The 20,002-nt window shown below is 56.4% G+C and overlaps 1 protein-coding gene across 12 annotated transcripts in view; it reads left to right on the top strand.

The window, feature by feature from the left end:
• Positions 1-20,002, top strand: part of GTF2IRD1 (GTF2I repeat domain containing 1) — a 112,460-nt gene that overhangs the window by 79,349 nt on the left and 13,109 nt on the right. For 6 of the 12 annotated variants that reach the window (XM_067012414.1, XM_067012412.1, XM_067012411.1 and 3 more), the window contains 3 exons: positions 1,476-1,659; positions 2,220-2,248; positions 4,387-4,500. In XM_067012414.1, the coding sequence (XP_066868515.1) occupies positions 1,476-1,659; positions 2,220-2,248; positions 4,387-4,500 (327 nt within the window). Of the gene's footprint in view, positions 1-1,475; positions 1,660-2,219; positions 2,249-4,386; positions 4,501-9,651; positions 9,867-20,002 lie in introns of all 12 variants that reach the window. The other 6 variants (XM_067012416.1, XM_059038397.2, XM_067012415.1 and 3 more) reach the window with 2 other exon arrangements.

Here is a 20,002-nt window from a genome sequence, read left to right as displayed (position 1 = left end):
CAGAAAGGGGAAACCAAGAAAGTGGGGCACCAAGGACCAGGGCTTCAAGGAGGGGAGAGTGGTCATCTGTGTTGGATTCTGCCAAAAGAGAGCAAATATCTTCTGGGTTGGGGAACACAGAGGCCGTCAATCATTTTAGCAAGAGCCCTTTTGGGGGCAAGGAGTGAGGAAGTAGAGATGGCAGTGTTCCCATTCATGGATTATGGGTATAAGTACATTTCTGTCTGCAGCAAAGTCAGGATAAAGAATTTAAAACAGGCTGGAAATCCATAGAAACAGAAAGTGGATTCGTTTGGTTGCCAGGGCACAGAGGGGAGGAGTGAGGTATGACTGCTAATGGGGCTGGGGTTTCTTTTTGGGGTGATGAAAACGCTCTGGAGTTAGATAGTGGTGATGATTTCACAACCTCCTGAGTACGCTAAAAACCACTGGATGGTTTAAGATGGTAAATGTTATGGTATGTGAATTACATCTCAATTAAATAAAGCCAAGCAAACAAGCTGAAGCAATGGCACGAAGCCAGGGGTGACATGAAGACTCAGCCATTCCGTACTTGCTAGATGCAGGGCATGCATCAAGCTCTGAGTTTCCTAGGAGCCAGAGCAAAAAGGGAAATGAGGCCAGTTATACCATTCCCAGTGTCCACGAGATAAAAATTAGTTTATTGCCCAGAAGTTCAGCTACTTCTCCTAGTTCAAAGACTTGCAGAGATTTCTGCAGCACATCTTTGTAAAGGGGCATCCTGTGACACGGAGGAGTGTCCAGCCCTCTGTCCAGGAGGGGACTCCCATGGTGCACCCCACCTAAGTCAGAGAGCCATGAACGTTCACATCAGCCTGACAGCAGGCAGCAGGCCTTGGCCCAGAGTGGATCAGCGGTGGATTCAGGACCACTCCCAGGCTGTGAGACAAAGAGCGGTCCCTGGGATGGCCCTGCCACAGCCCTCTGCAGAGGGGATTGGCCACAGGGATGAGGCTGAGCCCCAGATGTGGAGAGAGAGCCCTGAGGTCTGAGCCGCACCCTGGCTGGCCTCCCTGCTCCCAGATGCGATCTGCCCTTTTAGGCCAGGCTGATCCCGAGCCAGGGTGAGGCAGAGCCTGTGAGGCTCAGGAGTTGTAGGGAAGGGCCAGCTGTGCCCACGAGGTACCATCCTTGAGACGGCTTTCAGATTCTCAAGCTGTGAGGCCTCTGACGTTAGCCCCTGCCCTCTCCCAGCAGCCACAGCCACACGTCCCCTGGCCACTGCTCAGCCTGCCCTGGGCACACACCCACACCCCCGACCTCCTAGGGCCCCCGCCTCCCAGTCCCTCACTGACTGTGCCTTTCTGCAGTGCTACGCGACGGCCCCCCACCGTACCCCACTGTGCACGGGGTGTATCACGCTCGTGCATGGAGCAGCCCCTGGCTGCCGACGACAACCCGCCAGCCCCACCTCTGGCTCCTGACAACACGTCCTCTGTCCCTCTCGTCCGCAGGGGAAGCCTTGGGCATCAAGTACCCGGTCCAGGTCCCCTACAAGAGAATCAAGAGTAACCCCGGCTCGGTGATCATCGAGGGGCTGCCCCCCGGGATCCCTTTCCGAAAGCCCTGCACCTTTGGCTCCCAGAACCTGGAGAGGATCCTTGCAGTGGCTGACAAGATCAAGTTCACCGTCACCAGGTACTCAGGGGAAGGGGGACAGAGAGGAGGCAAGGCTGCCACGGGAGGGGGCTCGCACCACAGACCCTTGGCCAAGGCAGCTCTTCCAGCACCACCCTGGGTCCTGGGGGTTGGAGGAAGGGGGGCTACAGGCCAGCCTGGGTGCAGGGAGCCCCACAGAGGTGAGTCTAGCTCCCCTGCCCCCCAGCCACCATAGTGGGGGCGGCCTTCATAGGCCCCACCTACCTGCCGCGGCCCCTGCGCTCTGCACTCCTTCCTAATCCCCTGGGAGAGGCGTTTGGCCCACGGCAGAGCAGAGGAAACTGAGACAAGTGATTTGCCCCAGGCCCCAGAGCTAGCTGGGTGGAGCCAGCAGGGCAGAGCCAGCGGGAGACCCTGCTTGGCCTGGTGCACAGCGGCCCTGCCGCGTGGTCGCAGGGTCCGCAGGTCCCGTGCGCACGAAGCACCGGGCATCTTGTTAAAATGCAGATTCTGCTTCAGCAGGTCTGGGGTGGGTCCCACGCATTCCTCACAAGCTCCCAGGCCCTCCCCTGACACCCCCATCTCTGTTTCTCTTCCAGGCCTTTTCAAGGACTCATCCCAAAGCCTGGTAAGAGGCGCTGGCTATGGGGGGCCACTTGGCACGGGGGTGGGCCATGGTGCTGGGGGCCAGAGGCCGGAGTGGAGCTCACCGTGGGGCACCGGTTCCAGGACCCTGGAGCGGGAGCCCCCGCCCTTCTGTTGTGCCGCCTCCCTGGGCTCTGGCCCCAGCAGGGAGGAGGAAGGCCAAGCTGGAACCTGGCCCCGGTTCCTGGGACGGAGGAAGGGTTGGTGGGGTGGCACTGGTGATTTCTAAGCCTGGGATGGGGGTTCAGGAGGGGGGGGCCTGGCCGGGTCAGTGCCCCCCACTTTGCCTAATGCAGGGGCCTTGGTGAGCAGATGAGGTTGATGGGGGTGGGTTCCTAACCTCAGAGGGAGGGGTGTCTGCAGGGGAACCTGCGGGCTTGGCGGTGGGATGTGAGTGAGTGCTTTGTAAAATGCCTCTCCTGGCCCCATTTCAAGGCATCCACCCCCTGTCTCCCGGGCTATGTCCTGGCCCTCCCAAACGTTGAATGAGCAGGGGCTGTCCCTGCGGGGGGTGACATGACCACCTGGTCAGCACTCAGGGATGGCCGGGCCTCCAAGGAGGCAGCTGCATGCGCAGACCCCAGAGCCTGCGTGTGGAGAGACGGGGAGGAGCTCTGCCGCCTCTCCCCTCCTCCCGCTGGGGGTCACTGGCAGCCCTGGGCCCTTGGGGAGGCTGCGCTGGGAACAGAGAAAGCCTGCAGGACAGGAATCCAATTTCACAGTCGCAGTCACATCCACTTCACTCCTCACCCACCTCCGTGCGCCCTGACCCTGCCACCTATAGCTGTTCACTCCCTGCGCCCAGGCCTGGCTTGGTGGGCTTCTGGGGAAGGGGCGACCTGGAGGGGGGCCAGACTCACTGAGGGGTGTAGCAATGTGGCAGCTGCTGTCGGGCTGCAGGGACCCCAAGGAGGAGGAGCCGAGGAAGGGGTGCTTGGGAGGGTTTCCTGGAGAGGAAGGCTCTCGTGGGGCCTCAGGGGAGAGCAGGACTTGGAGGGCCAGGAGGAGAGGGAGGGAGGAGAGGCAGGTGGTCAGCCGGGGAAGCGGCAGGGGTCCAAGGCCTACGCCCAAGGTGTTTTTCCAGAGCTCTCAGAGGTGTGAAAGCCGTCTAATGATGTTAGTAAGGTAGAGATGGTGAAGGTAAGAGCAGCAAAACACGGCCCTGGTGGCCCCGGCGGAGACCTTGCCAAGAGATTACTGGGTGTCAGACCCTGCGCTGACCGCTTCACGTGGGTCCATTTTACACATGTTTCCGGAGGTCCTTCCTCCTGGGGCTGGCCAGTGGTCTGGGTACCGTGGTTACAGACAGAGGAGGCATCTCGTCTACTCCTCACACCTGTGAGGTTGGCGCCAGAGCCGGACCTTCAGGGGGAAACTGAGGCTCGCGTTTGAGCAGCGTGCCCACGTCACACGGCTAGCAAGTGGCCTGGCCGGCCTCTAGGCCCGTGATCTGGAGCGCACTTCGCCCCCGTGGAGAGGTAGGCCTGTGCTTCTGGGGGCTGCAGGACAGAACAAGGGTACGAGGGCTCAGGTGCTCGTGAGAACATCACAGGCCCGGGGACCCTCTTCTCATCGGCCATGGGGGGCAGGACACATGTTCCCTGGGGCCACCTGGGGCCCCTGGCCCATCCCTGCTCTGTGCCAGGCCACTCAGCCCTCTGTGGACCTGCCTTGCTCCGGGACCGTGGTCGGCAGCCTGTGGCCCGCTCGCCTGCCCCGCAGCAGGGGCCCCGTGACCCCGTCAGCTCTCTGCCACCGAGTCAGCTTCAAGCCACTTCCCGTCCCAACTTCACTTGCTGCCCCAGTTGGTGTCAGAGCCGGGCAGTGTCCGTCCTTCCTCTTCCCATGAGTGGCAAAGGAGGGGTGGCCGGGCCTCCCTCTCCGCTGATGGAGAGGAGAAACACGGCCAGGCAGTCCGTCGGCCTCCCCCAGCTCACCCTGTGATCCCCGGCCCCTCCTGCCCAGAAGGAGGGGCCCCATGGAGCCCTGGAAATATAGCTGCTCCAGGGGTATGCGCATATTTTAACGAGTTTGAAACGCAAGAAATACACATGGTATGCTGGGCTGTGAGTTCAGCGCTTTGCGTATCACCTTTTTTTTGTCCCCTTTTTACGGGTGAAGAAACTGAGGCCAAGGGGACTTCAGTGACTTGCCTGGGACGGCCAACCCATAGCGGAGGAAGTGTTGGTTCCACACCTGGCTCCCTGCTCCGTCAGGGAGGCCCACTGATGCCAGGTGGGCGGCAACGTAATTCAGAGCAGCCACCAAATAGCGGAGTGTCGGGCTTGGGGGAGAAACACTGGGGGGCGGAGAGGCAGCCAGCAGCCATCGCCCCCTTCTGGGGGGGTGACCTCTTCCACTGACCACGGCTCGCCCTCCAGCAAGGGGGGCTCGACAGCTCATCTTCCTGTTCGAACAGCTTCTTGCATCTCAGCCATCACCCCAAGGCGGCCATCTGCCCCCCATTTCTCTGTGCCAGTCTGCCCGCCCACCCATCGGCCTTCCCTGTGGCCCCTCTGTGTGCAGAGAGGGCCCTTGGAGATGCTTTCTCTGCCCACGTGGTATGGGAGAGGGTGGCAGGCTGCCTAGAAGAAGGGATAGGCACCTGGCCCTGGCCCCAGGCTTCAGGGATGGAACTGCCAGAGCCTTTCCAGGCATTGGTGCTCTGGGCCGGGTGTCAGCCTGGAGGGACCGGGGCAGATGGGCTGGCAGGCCAGCTGTGTGCTTTCTAACGCCATTTGTCACGCTGGGCTGGGAAGGTGTCCAGACTCACAGGGGCCTCCGAGGGTTCACCAGAGGTCGCTGGGTGCTGTTCCTGCCCCAGAAAGGGCTGTTCCCAAGCTTTCCATTAGACAGTTGCTGAGGCCTGATGCGGGCCAGCTCCTGGGGTTCCGAGGTGAATTGGAGCAGGAGGTCAGGTCTCTGGGGAAGGCGGAACGTTGGCAGGTGCCATAGCCTGGAGAAAGGTAGGCTATACCTGTGTGCGTGGAGGGGTGGCAGATGTTGTGCTTTGGGACTGGGGGCCGAGGTGGTGTGGGGGCCATGGGAGAGCACAGGCTGCTGCTCAGACAGACCCATGTTGAACCCCAGATGCCTCTTACTAACCCTGTGACTCTGGGCTCGTTATTTCACATTTCCGAGCCTCCACTTCCTCATCCGTGAGATGGAGATGGTCATATCTGCCTCCCCAGGTGATCTGAATGAATGAATGGTGGGCATTGGTGGGTGAGCCATGGAGGACGGTTTTCCCCCTGCTGGTGCTTGAGAGAGATGTTTGTGAAGCCCTCAGCCCTGGACCAGCTGTGATGGGAAGGGCTCAGCCAATGGGGTTGGCGGTTGTTACTGTTATTCCTGGGGTCGGGAAGGCTTCCTGGAGGAGGTGACATTAAGCTGGACCTTGGAGTTGAGCAGAAGGGTGTGTGGTTCTAACACAGGGCACAGCCTAAGTGAGGGCACAGAGCAGGTGTCTGACTAAACCAGGCTCAATCCCAGGGGCCTGAGTGAGTGAGGCCTGGGCGAGGTGCACACCACTGGAAGCTCCTTGCCACCTGGCCAGGGTGCTCCCCACCTCACCCACCTGCCTGCAGCAGCACTGAGTTAAATTAGGGACACTGGGCCAGGGTCCAGAAAGGCAGGTAGCTGGGGACAGTCTCTGCCCTCAGCAGTACCAAGTCAAGGTGTGTCTCTCCCCAGACCCAGAGGGTCCCGAGGCCATGCAAACCCAGGACAGCAAAGGGGGCTGTTCATATGTTGGGAAAGATCAGTGGTGACTAAGGAAGGAGAGGCCCTCCGCCCAGGTAGCTGGTGTAGCAACAGCTGTAGAACATTCTGGTAGGTCGGGACACGAATACATACCCATGGTGGAAATCTGGAAAATATGGAGATCTCACTGCCCAGATGGCTGTTTATTTTTACGATGATACATTTCTTCCAGATTTTTCCCCAAGCTTATTAATTGTATATCTCGTCCTTTCCATAAATTTACATACACACACGCTTAAGCATAAGCATTTTCCCATGTCTTTAAAACACTTTACAATGGTCTGTCATCAGGGTGCATCATAGTTATATAACAGCCCTGTCCCCCAAGAGCGGACATTGGAGCAACTTCTCACACCGTGGATACCTAACATCCACATCATGCTGATGATTTGCCGATTACCAAGCCTTCCCATACCAGCACATTTGATCTCCCCCAGTAACCAGTCTTACAGGAAGAAACCGGCTCAGAGAGGTTAAGGAACTCGCTGGAGGTCACACAGCATGTGCCCAGGCTTTCCCCACCCCCGACTTTTCATCCACACTGGGTAGGTCTTTGCTGCCCCCTTCTGGCTATCGGCATCTATAACATTAGTCCTGCCTGTCTAACCCTTAAGGCTCATAATCCTTTGAGTTCATTTATTTGCACAACAACAATAAAAAGATTATTGAATGCCTGTTGTACGCCAAGCAAGATCTGGGAATACAAAACAGAAAAAAATCTCTAATAGGGGAGACAGGTAAATAAGAACAAATAGTATCATATTCAATAGTGACAAGTGCCATAGAGACAAACACAAAAGATAGGAGTGTCAAGAGCACAATTTTAGAGAGGCCACCAGAAGTTAAGGCCTGAATGAAGACAGGGTATAAGCCATGTAGAAATCTAGGTCGATGGTCAGGGAACTAAGATCCCACATGTCGTGGGGCAACTAAGCCTGCGTGCCACAACTACTGAGCTCGCGCACCTCAACTAGAGCCCCCGTGCCACAAACTACAGAGCCCACGTGCCCTGGAGCCCACACACCACAACTAGAGAAGAGAAAACCCACACACCACTACTAGAGAGAAGCCCGCACACCACAACGAAGAGCCCGTGCCACAATGAAAGATCCCTTGTGCCTCAATGAAGATCCCACGTGCCGCAAGACCCAGTGCAGCCAGAAATAAATTAACTAAATAACTAAATAATAAATAAATGTTAAAAAAAAAAAAAGAAAGAAAGAAATCTAGGTCGAGACATCCAGGGAGAAGAGTTGTCAGTGCAAAGGCCCTGGGGCCCTGGACATATTTTGAAAGTAGGGCCAACAGGATTGCTGAGAGTGAATGTGGGGAGGGGGAAAGAGAGAGATCAAGGATGGCATCAAGGGACTTCTCTGGTGGCCCAGTGGTTAGGACTGCATGCTTCCACTGCAGGGGACATGGGTTTGATCCCTGGTCGGGGAACTAAGATCCTTCAAGGCACATGGTGTGGCAACAAAAAAAACCAAAGCAAAACAGGATAGCATGAAGATTTTGTCCCAAGCAGCTGGAGAGGGAAAGGGAGGTGAGGATCTGAGTGGTGGGCAAATTTGACACGCAAGTGGACAGGTTGGGAAGGCAGTTGTATCTGCAAATCAGAGAGAGCCCCACTGAGGGGCATGGCTTAGGGATAGAGCATTTGACTACAGAGAGAGTCCCCCTGGAGACATGCAGTCGGGACCCATTCTGTATTTCATGCACTTTAGTCATGAAACTGGATCACAGTGGGGTTCAGCAGGGATAGTCAGAAGGGGTCCTCCGAGGATGAACCCTGGGGCCCTCCAGCATTTAGAGCTGAGGAGAGACAAGTGAAGCCTCAGAGGGTGTGATGTCCTGGAAGTTGAGTGAGAAACTGTTGAAGGAGAGTGATCACCTGGGCCCAGTGCCGCTGCAAGGTCAGGTTCAGACCTGAGATGGGACTGTGGGATGGAGCAGCCCAGAGGTCCAGGGATGGCATGGTCAAGAGCAGTTTCGGGGGCTTTCCTGGTGGCACAGTGGTTAAGAATCCGCCTGCCAATGCAGGGGACACGGGTTCAAACCCTGGTTCGGGAAGATCCCACATGCTGCAGAGCAACTAAGCCTATGCGCCACGACTACTGAGCCTGCGCTATAGAGCCCGCGAGCCACAACAACTGAAGCCCGCGCGCCTAAAGCCCGTGCTCCACAGCAAGAGAAGCCACCGCAATAAGCCCGTGCATCGCAACAGAGAGTAGCCCCCTCGACGCAACTAGAGAAAGCCCGCGCACAGCAACGAAGACCCAACATAGCCAAAAAATAAATACATTTATTAAAGAAAAAAAGAAAAGAGCAGTTTCAGGGAGGGGAGAGGACCTGAGTGGAATCGTGGGCTCAGGGAAGAACAAGAGAAAAGAAATGAACTCATCAGCTGCAGATGATGGCCCTTTAGGGACAGAGGAGAGGTGGGGTGGGAGCTGCAGGGTGAAATGGGATGAGGAGAGGGTTTTAGAGGTTGAATAGTGACAGTGTGATTTTAGAGAAATGGATGATGTGGCAGCAGAGAGGGTGGGGAGAGTGAGCAGAGGAGGGACGTCCCCCTGAGAACAGGAGGCGGGGAAGGGGGTGCTGAGAGCACTGCCAGGAGCCCTCTGCACACAGGGGGACGGGAAGGGTTGGAGGCAGGGTCCTAGGGGGAGGGCTAGAAAGATGGGAAGGGACAGTCTCAGAAGGAAGTATGACCTGGACACCGTGGAGGGGCCACCAGTGTTGGTGACCAAGGGGTTTAGCCGTGACTGGAACGAGGAGAGGAGGTTGAGACGGAGGGCCAGGGGCTTGGAAGGCGTGTCTGCCCGCACGCACGTTGATCCCCAGGAAACAGGACGGATGGCAGCGGTGTGGGTGTCCTGAGCCCCGTGCAAGTTCAGTGCCACCCGCAGGCAAAGACCAGTCCTCCCCCTCCCCCAGGAGAACCAGCTCCCCGCAGGCAGGCCACACGCATCTGGGGGGTCTGGGAGAGCTTCCCAGGGAGCTGACATTCCTCCCGGGGGATGGGGGGATTCCAGGCTGAGAGTCAGCACTTGCCGAGGTGGGGAGCCCTGAAATGACCATCCATGTCCAACCCTCGCTGAGTGCCCACGGTGTGCCAGGCCCCAGGCCTTTCTCCCAGAGCCTCGTGGGGTCTTCACAGCAAGCCTGCGAGGTAGATGCTGTTTTCATTCCCATTTTGCAGCTGAGCACACTGAGGCTGAAGGAAGCAGTCACTTAGGTAACACAGGGCTGAAGTCCTACCCAGGGCCGTGCCCTTCTGGAGCCTGGGCTGGTTGGGCAGTGGGGGGAAGATCGCAGCCAAAGAATAAGGCCGAATCATGCATGGCCTTGACCTAAACGCTGGGGACACAAGCTTTCTCTGGTGGCATTGGAGGCTTTTTCAGTCAAGGAAATGATAGGGTTGGATTTGTATTGTCTTAACGATTACCATGGTAACCACACTTCCACCTACCAAGGTGGATGGGAGAAGGCAAAACTGGAGCAGCATGGGCTGTGGGACCCAGAGATGGGTGGGGTTAGGATCTAGAGGTGGCAGTGGGGCGTGAGGAGGGAGAGAGGGCAGAAGGTTCCAGAAGGGTGATGGTGGTGTCCATCCCCAAGGCGGGGTCTGCAGGCCTGTGGGATATCCAGGAGCAGTCATGGTGCTGAGAGCCTGCAGGACGGCGCTGGGGCTGGCCTGGGTGAGCGTGGAGCCAGCAGAGAAGGCCCAGGGCAGAGCCGGGAGCACACCGACCTCCAAGAGACCTTGAGGGAGAGGAGCCTGTGAAGGAACGGAGGAGGTGGAGCCCCAGGAAAGGAGGTGGAGGGATTTGCGGGTAAGAAGCGCTGAGTCAGGCAGCTGTTTGCAAATCTCCCACGAGAGCAGAGTCCTAGGCAACACCAGAGAGATCAAGGAAATGAACATTCTCGAAAGGTTCTCGAATAGCAGTGGCTTTAAAAAAAAAAACAAAAAGCCTTGTTAGGTAGTGAGTTCCCCATCACTGGAGGCATCCAAGCAGCCACTCACCTGGAGGCATTGCAGGGGAGGCGGGAGGGGCTTTGCCCGCTGCAGCTACCTTTGGCTTGTGCATCCCGTGCCTGTCTGCCCGGAGCCCCAGCCCTTTAGAACCAGCGAGGGCACAGACAGAGGGGTCTCCCCACCCACCGACTCACTTCCCTCTGCTGCCTGGCTCCAGACTTCCCCACAGCTGCCCTGCCCCAGCTTCCCTTCTGGCTAAACACAGGCTTCCAGCTTCCTCTTGTTTTGGTTTGGTTCTTTGGACCCCAGCAGCTCAGCCCTCCCTGCCAGCTTGGGGGAACTCCCTGGTGAGCAGCAAGCCCGCCCACCCCCGGAGCCAAGGGCTCCGGGCCCCACAGACAGAGCAGAGCTGCCGACTTCCTGTGTGACTCCAGCAGCAAGTCCGGTTTGCCTGCCTGGGCCTCGCTTTCCCTCTTTGCAAAGTGGGAAGAGTCACACAGGGGCTGCCCCGGGCTGCCCCAGCAGAGCAAGGAAAGGAGGAATAAATGGCCCGTCGTGCGCGGGAGGGGTAAGGCGGAGAGGCCGGCCAGGCCGGAGCGTGGAGGGCCTGGAAGGCCTGGCTTTGCAGCGTGGACTGGACCCTGCAGACCCGGCCTTGGCAAGCTCTTCCGCTGACGTCCCCGAGGCCGGAGCCCGAGCACCCACGCGGGAAAGGGCCGAAGCTCTGCCGGGCCCCAGCTTTACCTAGGAAGCCCCCGTTCCAGAGAGTCTCCACTTGAGTTTTCATTCAAGGAGCTATGTCAGATTACATTCTGCTGAGAAAATAGATCTTCTCACTTGACCCACTTCCCACCCCCAGCGTTGCCTGAGGCCCAGTTTGAGAAGCTCAGCTGTGGGTGAAGGGTCTGCGGAGGGGAGGGCTGTGATCCCATTTGTGGGGAGGGAACGGCTCCAGCCCCAAATGGCACCTCTTGTCATTGTCCCCATTGGGGCCTCTGCTAGGTCTCTGCGGGGTCTCCTGTCACTCACCGGGTGCTGGGAGGAGTGGGCTTCCCGGAGAAGGGGACCTGAGCTGGGCCTGGGATTGACCTCAGCAGAGGGCATTTGGGGCGTGGGGGGAAGGACTGAATAGGAGTAGGAACAAGTCCCCTGCTGGACCCTTGGGAGCTGGGTGACCTTGGATGAGTTAACTTACTGTCTGTGACCCTGGATAAGTTAACTTGCTATCTCTGGGCCTCGAGGTCACATGGAGCAGGGACAGCCTTCATGGTCCACCCCCCCCCGACCCTTGTCACGCACCCCTGCCTCCCCCTCTTCCCTGCGCCACCCCCCCTCCACCCTTCCAACTCGTAAGAGCTCAAAATAAAACCCTCCTTTCTCAAGTTTCTAAAGATGTCACACTTCCAGTGCCAGCCACATGTTTCTCCACTTCATTATCTCTGCTTTTCTTTGTTAATTAGGCTCCAGTAATGATCTCACTTCTGCCTTCCCGGGAAGAGCTGGCATCTGCTGGGTGGGGCCTGGAGGCCTTTGTGGGCAGACGCCCGGCTGCCAGGCCCAGAATTGGCCGGCTGCCTCCTTTCCTGCAGGAGGGGAGGCCCCGCCCTTTCCATCTGGGTCGTGGCCGCCCCAGTCTGGCCCTGGGCTGGTCAGTGGTGTCAGCCCTGCCCTCCCTCAGCTCTGCCAGGTGGGGGAAGGGTACCTCAAGGTTCCCAGCGGCTGTTAGGGGGCTCCTCAGGCCCCAGGAGCGAGCAGTGGGGGGCTTCAGGCTCTTCTGCAACATTCCAGAAAACCTCACCGAAACTAGTTCCCCAGCTGGGACCACCCAAGCCGACAGGAACAACTAACGCCTTTATTTAGGCTGGAATGAGATCAGCTCTCAGGGTCACCAGGCACTGTGTGCGGAACAGAAGCTCTCTCGCTGGCTGATAAATGTGTCTTTGAGCCACGCAAGTGGAGGCCTGGGGGGTGGGGCACGAAGGATGGCTCAGCACACGTGGCTTACTGGGTGGACCGGATCTTTCCAACCTCGGGTGGGGTGGGGTGGGGGAGGGTCTGGTGGTAAAAGAGACCTCATGGTGGGAGGTGGGAGGTGGGGATGGGGACCCGACAGCACAGCCCGCGGAGGGACCCCTGCAGGTTTGGGAGCTCAGGACCAGGTACTTAGTCTGTGAATGGTTCCGAGGTGTCTTCTGGGCTGGGCACTGGGCTGGGTGTAAGTAGCTTTTGATCAACACCAATTAAAGAGAACCCTGCCTCGTGGAACTTACGTTCTGGTGTGGATGCAGAGAACAGACCATGTGCGAAGGGTAAAGTACCAGGTGTGAGTGCTGAGAAGTCACAACCCTAGATGTGGGGCGGCCAGGGAAGGCTGGTGAGCAGAGGACTGAAGGCGGCAGTGGTGAGCCAGGAGGGCGTAGAGAAGAGCCTGGAAGGCCGCGTACAGACTGCAAAGGCCCTGAGGTCCCCTGCCAGCGTGGGAGGCCAAGTCGGGTGGAGGACCTGGTAGGAGATGAGATGGAAATGGGAGAGAAGGCCGATTGTGGACGACGGATCAGGCTGCTGACCCTTGTTCCGAGTGAGCTGGGAGCCAGGGCGGGCTTCTGGGCAGAGGAGAGACAATACAGTTTAGGATCTAACAGGATCCTTCTGGCTGCTGGGTGAGGACACACAGGGGACGATGTAGGGAGTTGGTCCTGGCAAAGCAGGTGAGGCCCAGTAGTGGCAGCACTGGTGGTAAGTCCTGGACTCTGGGCAGAGTTTGTAGCGGAAGCCAACAGTTGGCTGATGTGGGCTGTGAGAGAGAGACGAGTTGACTTTGACCTCAAGGATTTGGGCTGAGCTTCCGGAAGGATGGAGGTGCGGGTAGGTAGCTGAGACGAGGAAGAGCTGGCCGGGGGGGGGCGGGGGGGGGATGTCTCAGGCATGTTTGTGGCGTGTTAAGTCTGGGGTATTACCCAGGCGCTGTTCCATGTAGAGTGGGGGCAGGGGGCGTGTCCAGGGAGTGGTCCAGGCTTGAGGTGTAATTTGGGGAATCACAAGCATATTGCTGGTATTTAAAGCCCTAACAGAATGAGATCATTGGGAGTGGAGTCAGAGGGCCAGGGCCCTGGTGCCTTCGGCCTTTGTGGGTAAGGAAAAAACCGGGAGGGGCCGGGAGTGGGTGGTATCCTGGGGCTGAGTGGAAGAACCCCGTTCTCCCTGGGGGAGGCCCTTCTCCCCTTGTGGCCGTGAGGCTCCCACGGCCCAGAGACGCGGCTGAGCATCTTGCAGGGATGTCAGGGGTCAGGCCCTGAGCAGCGATGGCTTCTCAGCAGGCCCCAGGCCCACCGTGCAAGATTATAGATGCCACCCGAGGCCAGCGGGAGAGGGTTTCCCCTGCGCTGCACGAAGTAGGGGAGCCCCGGCTTTCCGCTGTCTGTTCCATGAAACAGCAGGTTCTGCATGCCCTCTTGGGTGGGGACCTGGAGAGGGGCAGGGCTGGGTGAAAACTTCACTGGTGCCAGCAGAGGATCTCCTTCGCCGGGGAAAGGAGGATGGATTTGCCCCACAGACGACAGAGAGCCCTCAGCAAGTTTAAAGCAAGGGAAGGACATGGTCGGATAGACTGTTTAGAAAAATCTGAGTGGCTTGCAAAGCAGAGGATGACTTCGGGGTGGGCAGGTGAGAAGACCCACCTGGATTTTTGGATGGAGACAAGGGGGCACAGAGGGCGTTCGTTGGCTGCTGTAACAAATGACCCACTCGGTGGCTGAAAGCAACACAGGTTTCTCTCCTTACAGTTGTAGAGCTAAGAAGTTCGAAATGAGTCTCACAGGGCTAGTCACGGTGTCCGCAGAGCAGGTTCCTTCCCAAGGCTCCGAGGGAGAATCTGTTTCCTTGTCTTTTCCATCTTCTAGAGGCCGCCTGCATTCCTTGGCTTGCAGCCCCTCCTGCATCTTCAAAGCGCATCCGTCCAACCTCTGTTGTCCCCTCTGCCCCTGCTTTTGACCTTGCCTCCTTACGAGGACCCTCGTGATTACATTTAGGGTCCACTCAAACAACCCAGGATAACGTAGCCACCTCAAGATCCTTAACTTAATCACACCAGCAAAGTCCCTTCTGCCATGTAAAGAAACATAGTCACAGGCTCCGGGGATTAGGGCGGGGACAGCTTTGGGAGCCACTGCTCAGCCGAGGTTTCTCTCCTGAGCTACCGTGTGGGAGGTTGGAGCCAGGGACCCACGAGAAGGGAGGAGGGACAGGTTTGAGGGGGCCTGGAGAAGCTGGCCCGGGATGTGCAGAATCAAAGGTGCTCGAGGAAGCAGGCGGAAACATGGGTTTGGGGGCTGCGGGTGCAGAGAGAGTGAGAAGAAACAGCAGCGTGGATGGAGCAAAAGGGAGATCTCTTCCCTCCCCGTGTGCAGCAACTGAGTCGGACACTCCTGTCCTGTCCTCCAGCCACAAGAGAGCGAGGCTGTACTACCAGGTGGTCAGTGGGCTGGGGTGAGTCCTGGCTCTCCCTCCAACTCACTGTGTAACCCGGGGCACGTGGCTTCCTCTGTGTGCCTCAGTCTCCTCGTCTGTAGGGTGCAGACACTCCTAGGACCGACTTCGTAAGGTTGTCAGAAGGATTAAGTGAAGGAAAAGCCATGCAGAGATCTAAGAAGAGTGCCTGGCACACCAGAGCTTAATGTCTCAGACAGTTATTTACCAAGCGCTTGTGACGTGTCGGGTGTTACCGCGGGTGCTGGGGCTGTAATCCTGAACACGTGCAAACAGACTGCACACTCAGCCCACAGGAAGCCTCTGTTCTCGGGTCGTTGGCTGCAGAGTTTGCCATACAGCATGAGGCTCGGGATCGGTACCCCCCTCCCCGCGTAAGGCAGTGGAGCCCACCCTCGCCTGTGCGGTCCGCTGCCTCTGCCCACCTTGCCCAGCCTGGGAGCTGATGCCCTGCCCATCACACTTAGCGCGTGGCATTCCGTACCTGGCCAGTCGTGGCCACAGTTCGGCCTTGGGACCATGGAGGAGGGAAGGGGAGAGGAGAGGGAAGGAAGGAGACGATTTCCCTTGGGAAGGGCCGTGGGCGTGTCTGCTCCCAGGACCCCCACGAGAAAACCTGGCACCTGCTCTGCTCTGCCAGGTTTGCAGGTTCGACCATGGAGCTGCAGGAGAGTTTGTGAGAAAGTACCTCTGAGGAGGTACTGGGCTGTTCTCGGATGGGAAAACAGCACCCAGGGGTCAGAGAGACCTGCGTTGGAGCCTCAGCGCCACCCATCGCAAACCATGCTGCCTTGGTGGCTGGGAATAGGCACCTTGACTCCTCTGAGCCTCAGTTTCCTTATGTGTAAAATGGGGATCGTAACACCTAGAGGCCAGGCTTGTCGTGAGGAATAAAGCGCATCACTGTGTAAATCACCAGGCCCTGTCTCTGGGGGGCACGTGTCCTCAGCAGAGGGAAGATTTGCATCCCAGTGTCTGGCAGCTGGGAGGGCAGTGAAAGGGCCTGGAGCCCCAACAGGGGAGGCCCCAGCCAGACAGCTCTCTCTTGGCCATTGTTCCAGGCTCTTTTTTTTTTTTTTTTTTTTTTTTTTTTGGCGGTACGCGGGCCTCTCACTGTCGCGGCCTCTCCCGTTGCGGAGCACAGGCTCCGGACGCGCAGGCTCAGCGGCCATGGCTCACGGGCCCAGCCGCTCCGCGGCACGTGGGATCTTCCCGGACCAGGGCACGAACCCGCGTCCCCTGCATCGGCAGGCGGGCTCTCAACCACTGCGCCACCAGGAAAGCGCTGTTCCAGGCTCTTGAGTGCTGCAGTGGGTCAGCTGAAGGTCAGACAGCCGGGCTCCAGGGAGGAAGCTGGATCACCTGCCCAGGCAGGCTGTGGCCCACCCACCATGCACCTTCATCCCAGGGAAGGGAGATGGATGGATGGGGGCACAGAGCCCAGCTCGAGGGAACTCTGGGGGAGAAGGCTTGCTTTCTTCCCTCCCCTGCCCCCCTCCCCAGAGAACCCCATGCACTGATCAGATCTATCATGATCCCTGGCTCATACCCTACTCTGGCATTAATCCCTGCATGTAACCATCAATCGATCGATTGATTGATGGTTGTAACTTTTTATTTTGAAGTGATTTTCAGTTTACAAAAAGTTGCAAAGATAGCACAGAGTTCCCAAATACCGTCTGACCCGTGTAGGATGTTAACATCTTGCATAACCGTGGTCCGTTTGTCAAAACTAAGAAATTAACATCGATTGGTGCCATGCGATTAACTAAGCTGTAGGCTTTATTTAGATTTCTTCAGTTTTTCCACCAATGTCGTTTTCACATTCCAGAATCCAATCCAGGATACCACATTGCACTTAGCATTCATTTATTTGTATTCTTTCATTCGTATTCCCACATATTTGTTGGCTCACTCGTTAATAAATACTATGGTGAACGCCCATGAACCCGCCACCCGTCTAAGAATCAGAACAGAACCAATAACGTACATCCACCTACGTGCTCTCTCTCATCCTGTCTGCCTGTCTCCCCAGAACAAATATTCTGAATTTTATGTGTGGCATTCTCTTGGTTTCTTTCCCTTCAAAATTGCAAAACTGCAGGAAAAAAAAAAAGAATAGTATAATGCCTGCCTATATATTCTTTGTCTGGATTCATTAATTCTCTTTTTTGTGTTTGTGTGTGTTAATTCTTCTTTCTTCTTCTTTTTATTTATTTTTTAATTTTTGGCCTCACCATGCGACATTTGGGATCTTTTCGGGTTTTTTTAATAAATTTATTTTTTCTTTATTTTTGGCTGCGTTGGGTCTTCGTTGCTGCACGCGGGCTTTCTCTAGTTGGGGCGAGCGGGGGCTACTCTTCGTTGCGGTGCACGGGCTTCTCATTGCGGTGGCTTCTCCTGTTGCAGAGCACGGGCTCTAGATGCTCGGGCTTCAATAGTTGCAGCACGCGGGCTCAGTAGCTGGGGCGCCCGGGCTCTAGAGCGCAGGCTCAGTAGTTGGGGCGTGCGGGCTTAGTTGCTCCACAGCATGTGGGATCTTCCCGGACCAGGGCTCGAACCCGTGTCTCCTGCACTGGCAGGTGGATTCTTAACCACTGCGCCACCAGGGAAGCCCAGACATACGGGATCTTATTTCCCCTACTAGGGGTTGAACCAGGCAGGCCCTTAGCAGTGAAAGCGCCAAGTCCTAACCATTGGACCACCAGGGAATTCCCTGGAGTCATTAATACTTTCCTTTTTAAAAAAAATATTTATTTATTTATTTATCTGGCTGTGCCAGGTCTTAGTTGTGGCACTTGGGATCTTCATTGCAGCACACAGGATCTTTAGTTGCAGCATGCATGTGAGATCTAGTTCCCTGACCAGGGATCGAACCCAGGCCCCCTGCATTGGGAGCGCGGAGTCCCAACCGCTGGACCACCAGGGAAGTCCCTGGAGTCATTAATTCTTAACATTTTGCCAAATTCCTTCCCTCCCTCCCTCCCTCCCTCCATCCCTCTCTGTCTCTCCCACAGGCACAGACCCCGCCCCATTGATTTCTGTCTCTGCCTCTTCCTCCATTCAAAGTAAGTTGCAGACATCTTGACTGTTCACGCCTAAATATTTCAACACACAACCCTCAACTCTCCAGAACAATGCTATTCTTTTGCAGATCCACAGTACCGTTGTCACACTTACAAAACTTACTAACTCCCTGTCATCTAATAGACAGTCTGTATTCAAATTCCCAAAAATGTCTTTGATACTGTCATCCCCCGTGATTTAATCACTGCTCACAGGTTGATTTCTTTTAACATGTCTATTGCATATAATATGGGCCTAAACCAAAATTGTTTCATTTTGCTTTCTTTTAACTTTTTAAAAATTATTATTTAGTTAGTTAGTTGCACCAGGCCTTAGTTGTGGCAGGCAGGCTCCTTAGTTGCGGAATGCATGTGGGATCTAGTTCCCTAACCAGGGATCGAACCCAGGCCCTCTGCATTGGGAGTGCAGAGTCTTATCCACTTTGCCACCAGGGAAGTCCCATTTTTTTTTAACTTTTATAACCAAGGTGTCCTATCGTAACAAGCCTGGGACATGCTTCTGTCACTTCACATGACGTAACACAAGGTTGAAATGTGTGGCCATTACTGTTTGTTTTCAGGGCTCTGTAATATTCCATTGAGCGACTGTACCACGATTGATTTGTCCATTCTCCTGTCCTTGGCCATCTGGGTTCCCTCCAGGGTCTTGCTGTTACTAAGAGTGCTCTTAGCATGCTTGAGCATGTCTCCTTTGGCGCACATACGAAAGATTCTCTTGGGTACATGAGGTCATGGGCCTGGGGAGGGCTTCCACCCCACTGCAGCACGGCCATCCCCTATCTGAGCCTCAGCTTCTCCGTCTGTAAAACACATGGAGGACTTCCTTGCGGGTCCAGTGGTTAGGACTTGGCGTTTTCACTGCCGAGGGCCCGGGTTCGATCCCTGGTCGGGGAACTAAGATGCCACAAGCCGCGCAGCCTGGCCAAAAAAAACCCCAGAATTCCTGCTGCCCCTAAATACAGACCATGGAAGGGGTTAAGAGATGAACTGAGTTTTACCCTTTTATCCTGGCAAAGGTCTGGTGCCAGGAAAGGGAGGTATCATGTAAGTCGCAGGGTCCCACAGAGGGACTTGGCCCGTCCCCCACCTGAGTAGCCCCTGCTCCCTGCACAAGGCAGCTGTTCTGCCAAGTTGGGCTGCCCGTGGATATCCACCCTCTGCTCTCCTGAGAGCCAGGCCCGCCCAGGTCTGCTTTCTGCCTGGTTCGCCCAGCCCAGGCCTGGCAGAGAGGAGAGGCTGCTTCGAGAGGGTTGAGGAGGAGCAGTTATTCCACGCTTCCCCGGAGATCTGGTCTCTCCCTCTAAGCAGCATCCCTTGCTGCTGGCTGCCCCTGTGTCATTTCGGATCGTGACTGTCAGCGCAGAGTCATCAGCCTGAGCTGGGGACCTCAGACTAGGTGCAGAAAGGCCAGGCTGCTCAGGGCTCGTGTACTTTGCCCCAGGAGAGGGCTGTGAGGCCACCCCAGGCATCACCCCAAGCTGACTGGCTTAAAACTGTGTACATAGCATGGCTGTGGTTTAATAAGCTTTCTTTCCCCAGGCAAAATTCAGTTAATCCTCGGGCTAACAGACAGCACGTTAGAAACAACAAGATGAGAGCTACAGTAGGGAGATAGAGAGTAGTGAGAGAGAGGAGACCAGAAAACTGGAAACAGCAGCAAGAGGCAGGAGAAATGCCAGCCTGGGGCAGTGGGGGACAGGTCACTGCAGCCAGGGCAAGTTCAACGGCACTTTCTGGACAGCACTGGCGGTCAGGTCATGCGGGTGACCTCCGCCTACCCCCAACCACGTGCTTAATAAGAAAGGGGTACTTGATGAGTTTTAGAGAATGGTCTCCCCCACATGAGTAAAGCAAACCCAGGGACTTAAGAGAACGAACTTCCATCATCTGGAAGAGTTTCGTATGGAAGATTTCGTTTCCTGAGACTACACAGGGTAACTGAGGCACTGATCTGGTAATAACATCAGTGATAACTTGACCCTGATGGCATAAGACCTTAAATTTTTTTATGCACGGTATCATTGGATGCCTCCCAACAGGCCAGGATTCCCATTTGAGGGATGTGGAAACTGAGGCTCACGGAGGCCGCGTGCTTTTCCAAATACCACACAGCATTCGCGTTACGGTCAAGATTGCCTTGCAACCTGCTGGGCCAGGGAACTTCCCTGTCACTGGCCCCGAGGACCCCCTTTCTCCCCACTGTCTACAGGCATTCAAGCAGGTACACTGAGGGCACACCACACTCCGCGTGGAGCCCTGTGACATTTCCAGATGGAGAACATTCTGAAGTGTTTGCAAACGTTGGTGTCCTTACAACCCACCTGGGTTCAGAGAAGCTCGGGCAGGAGCCCCCCAGAGAAGAAGAGTAATAACTAGACTGTAGACTGTGCCATACCGTCCTCACTTCATCCTCACGGCAGCT

This window comes from Kogia breviceps, chromosome 14, assembly GCF_026419965.1.
Source record: "Kogia breviceps isolate mKogBre1 chromosome 14, mKogBre1 haplotype 1, whole genome shotgun sequence".
Lineage (NCBI taxonomy): Eukaryota > Metazoa > Chordata > Mammalia > Artiodactyla > Physeteridae > Kogia > Kogia breviceps.
This window is presented reverse-complemented; position numbering and strand designations above follow the sequence as displayed.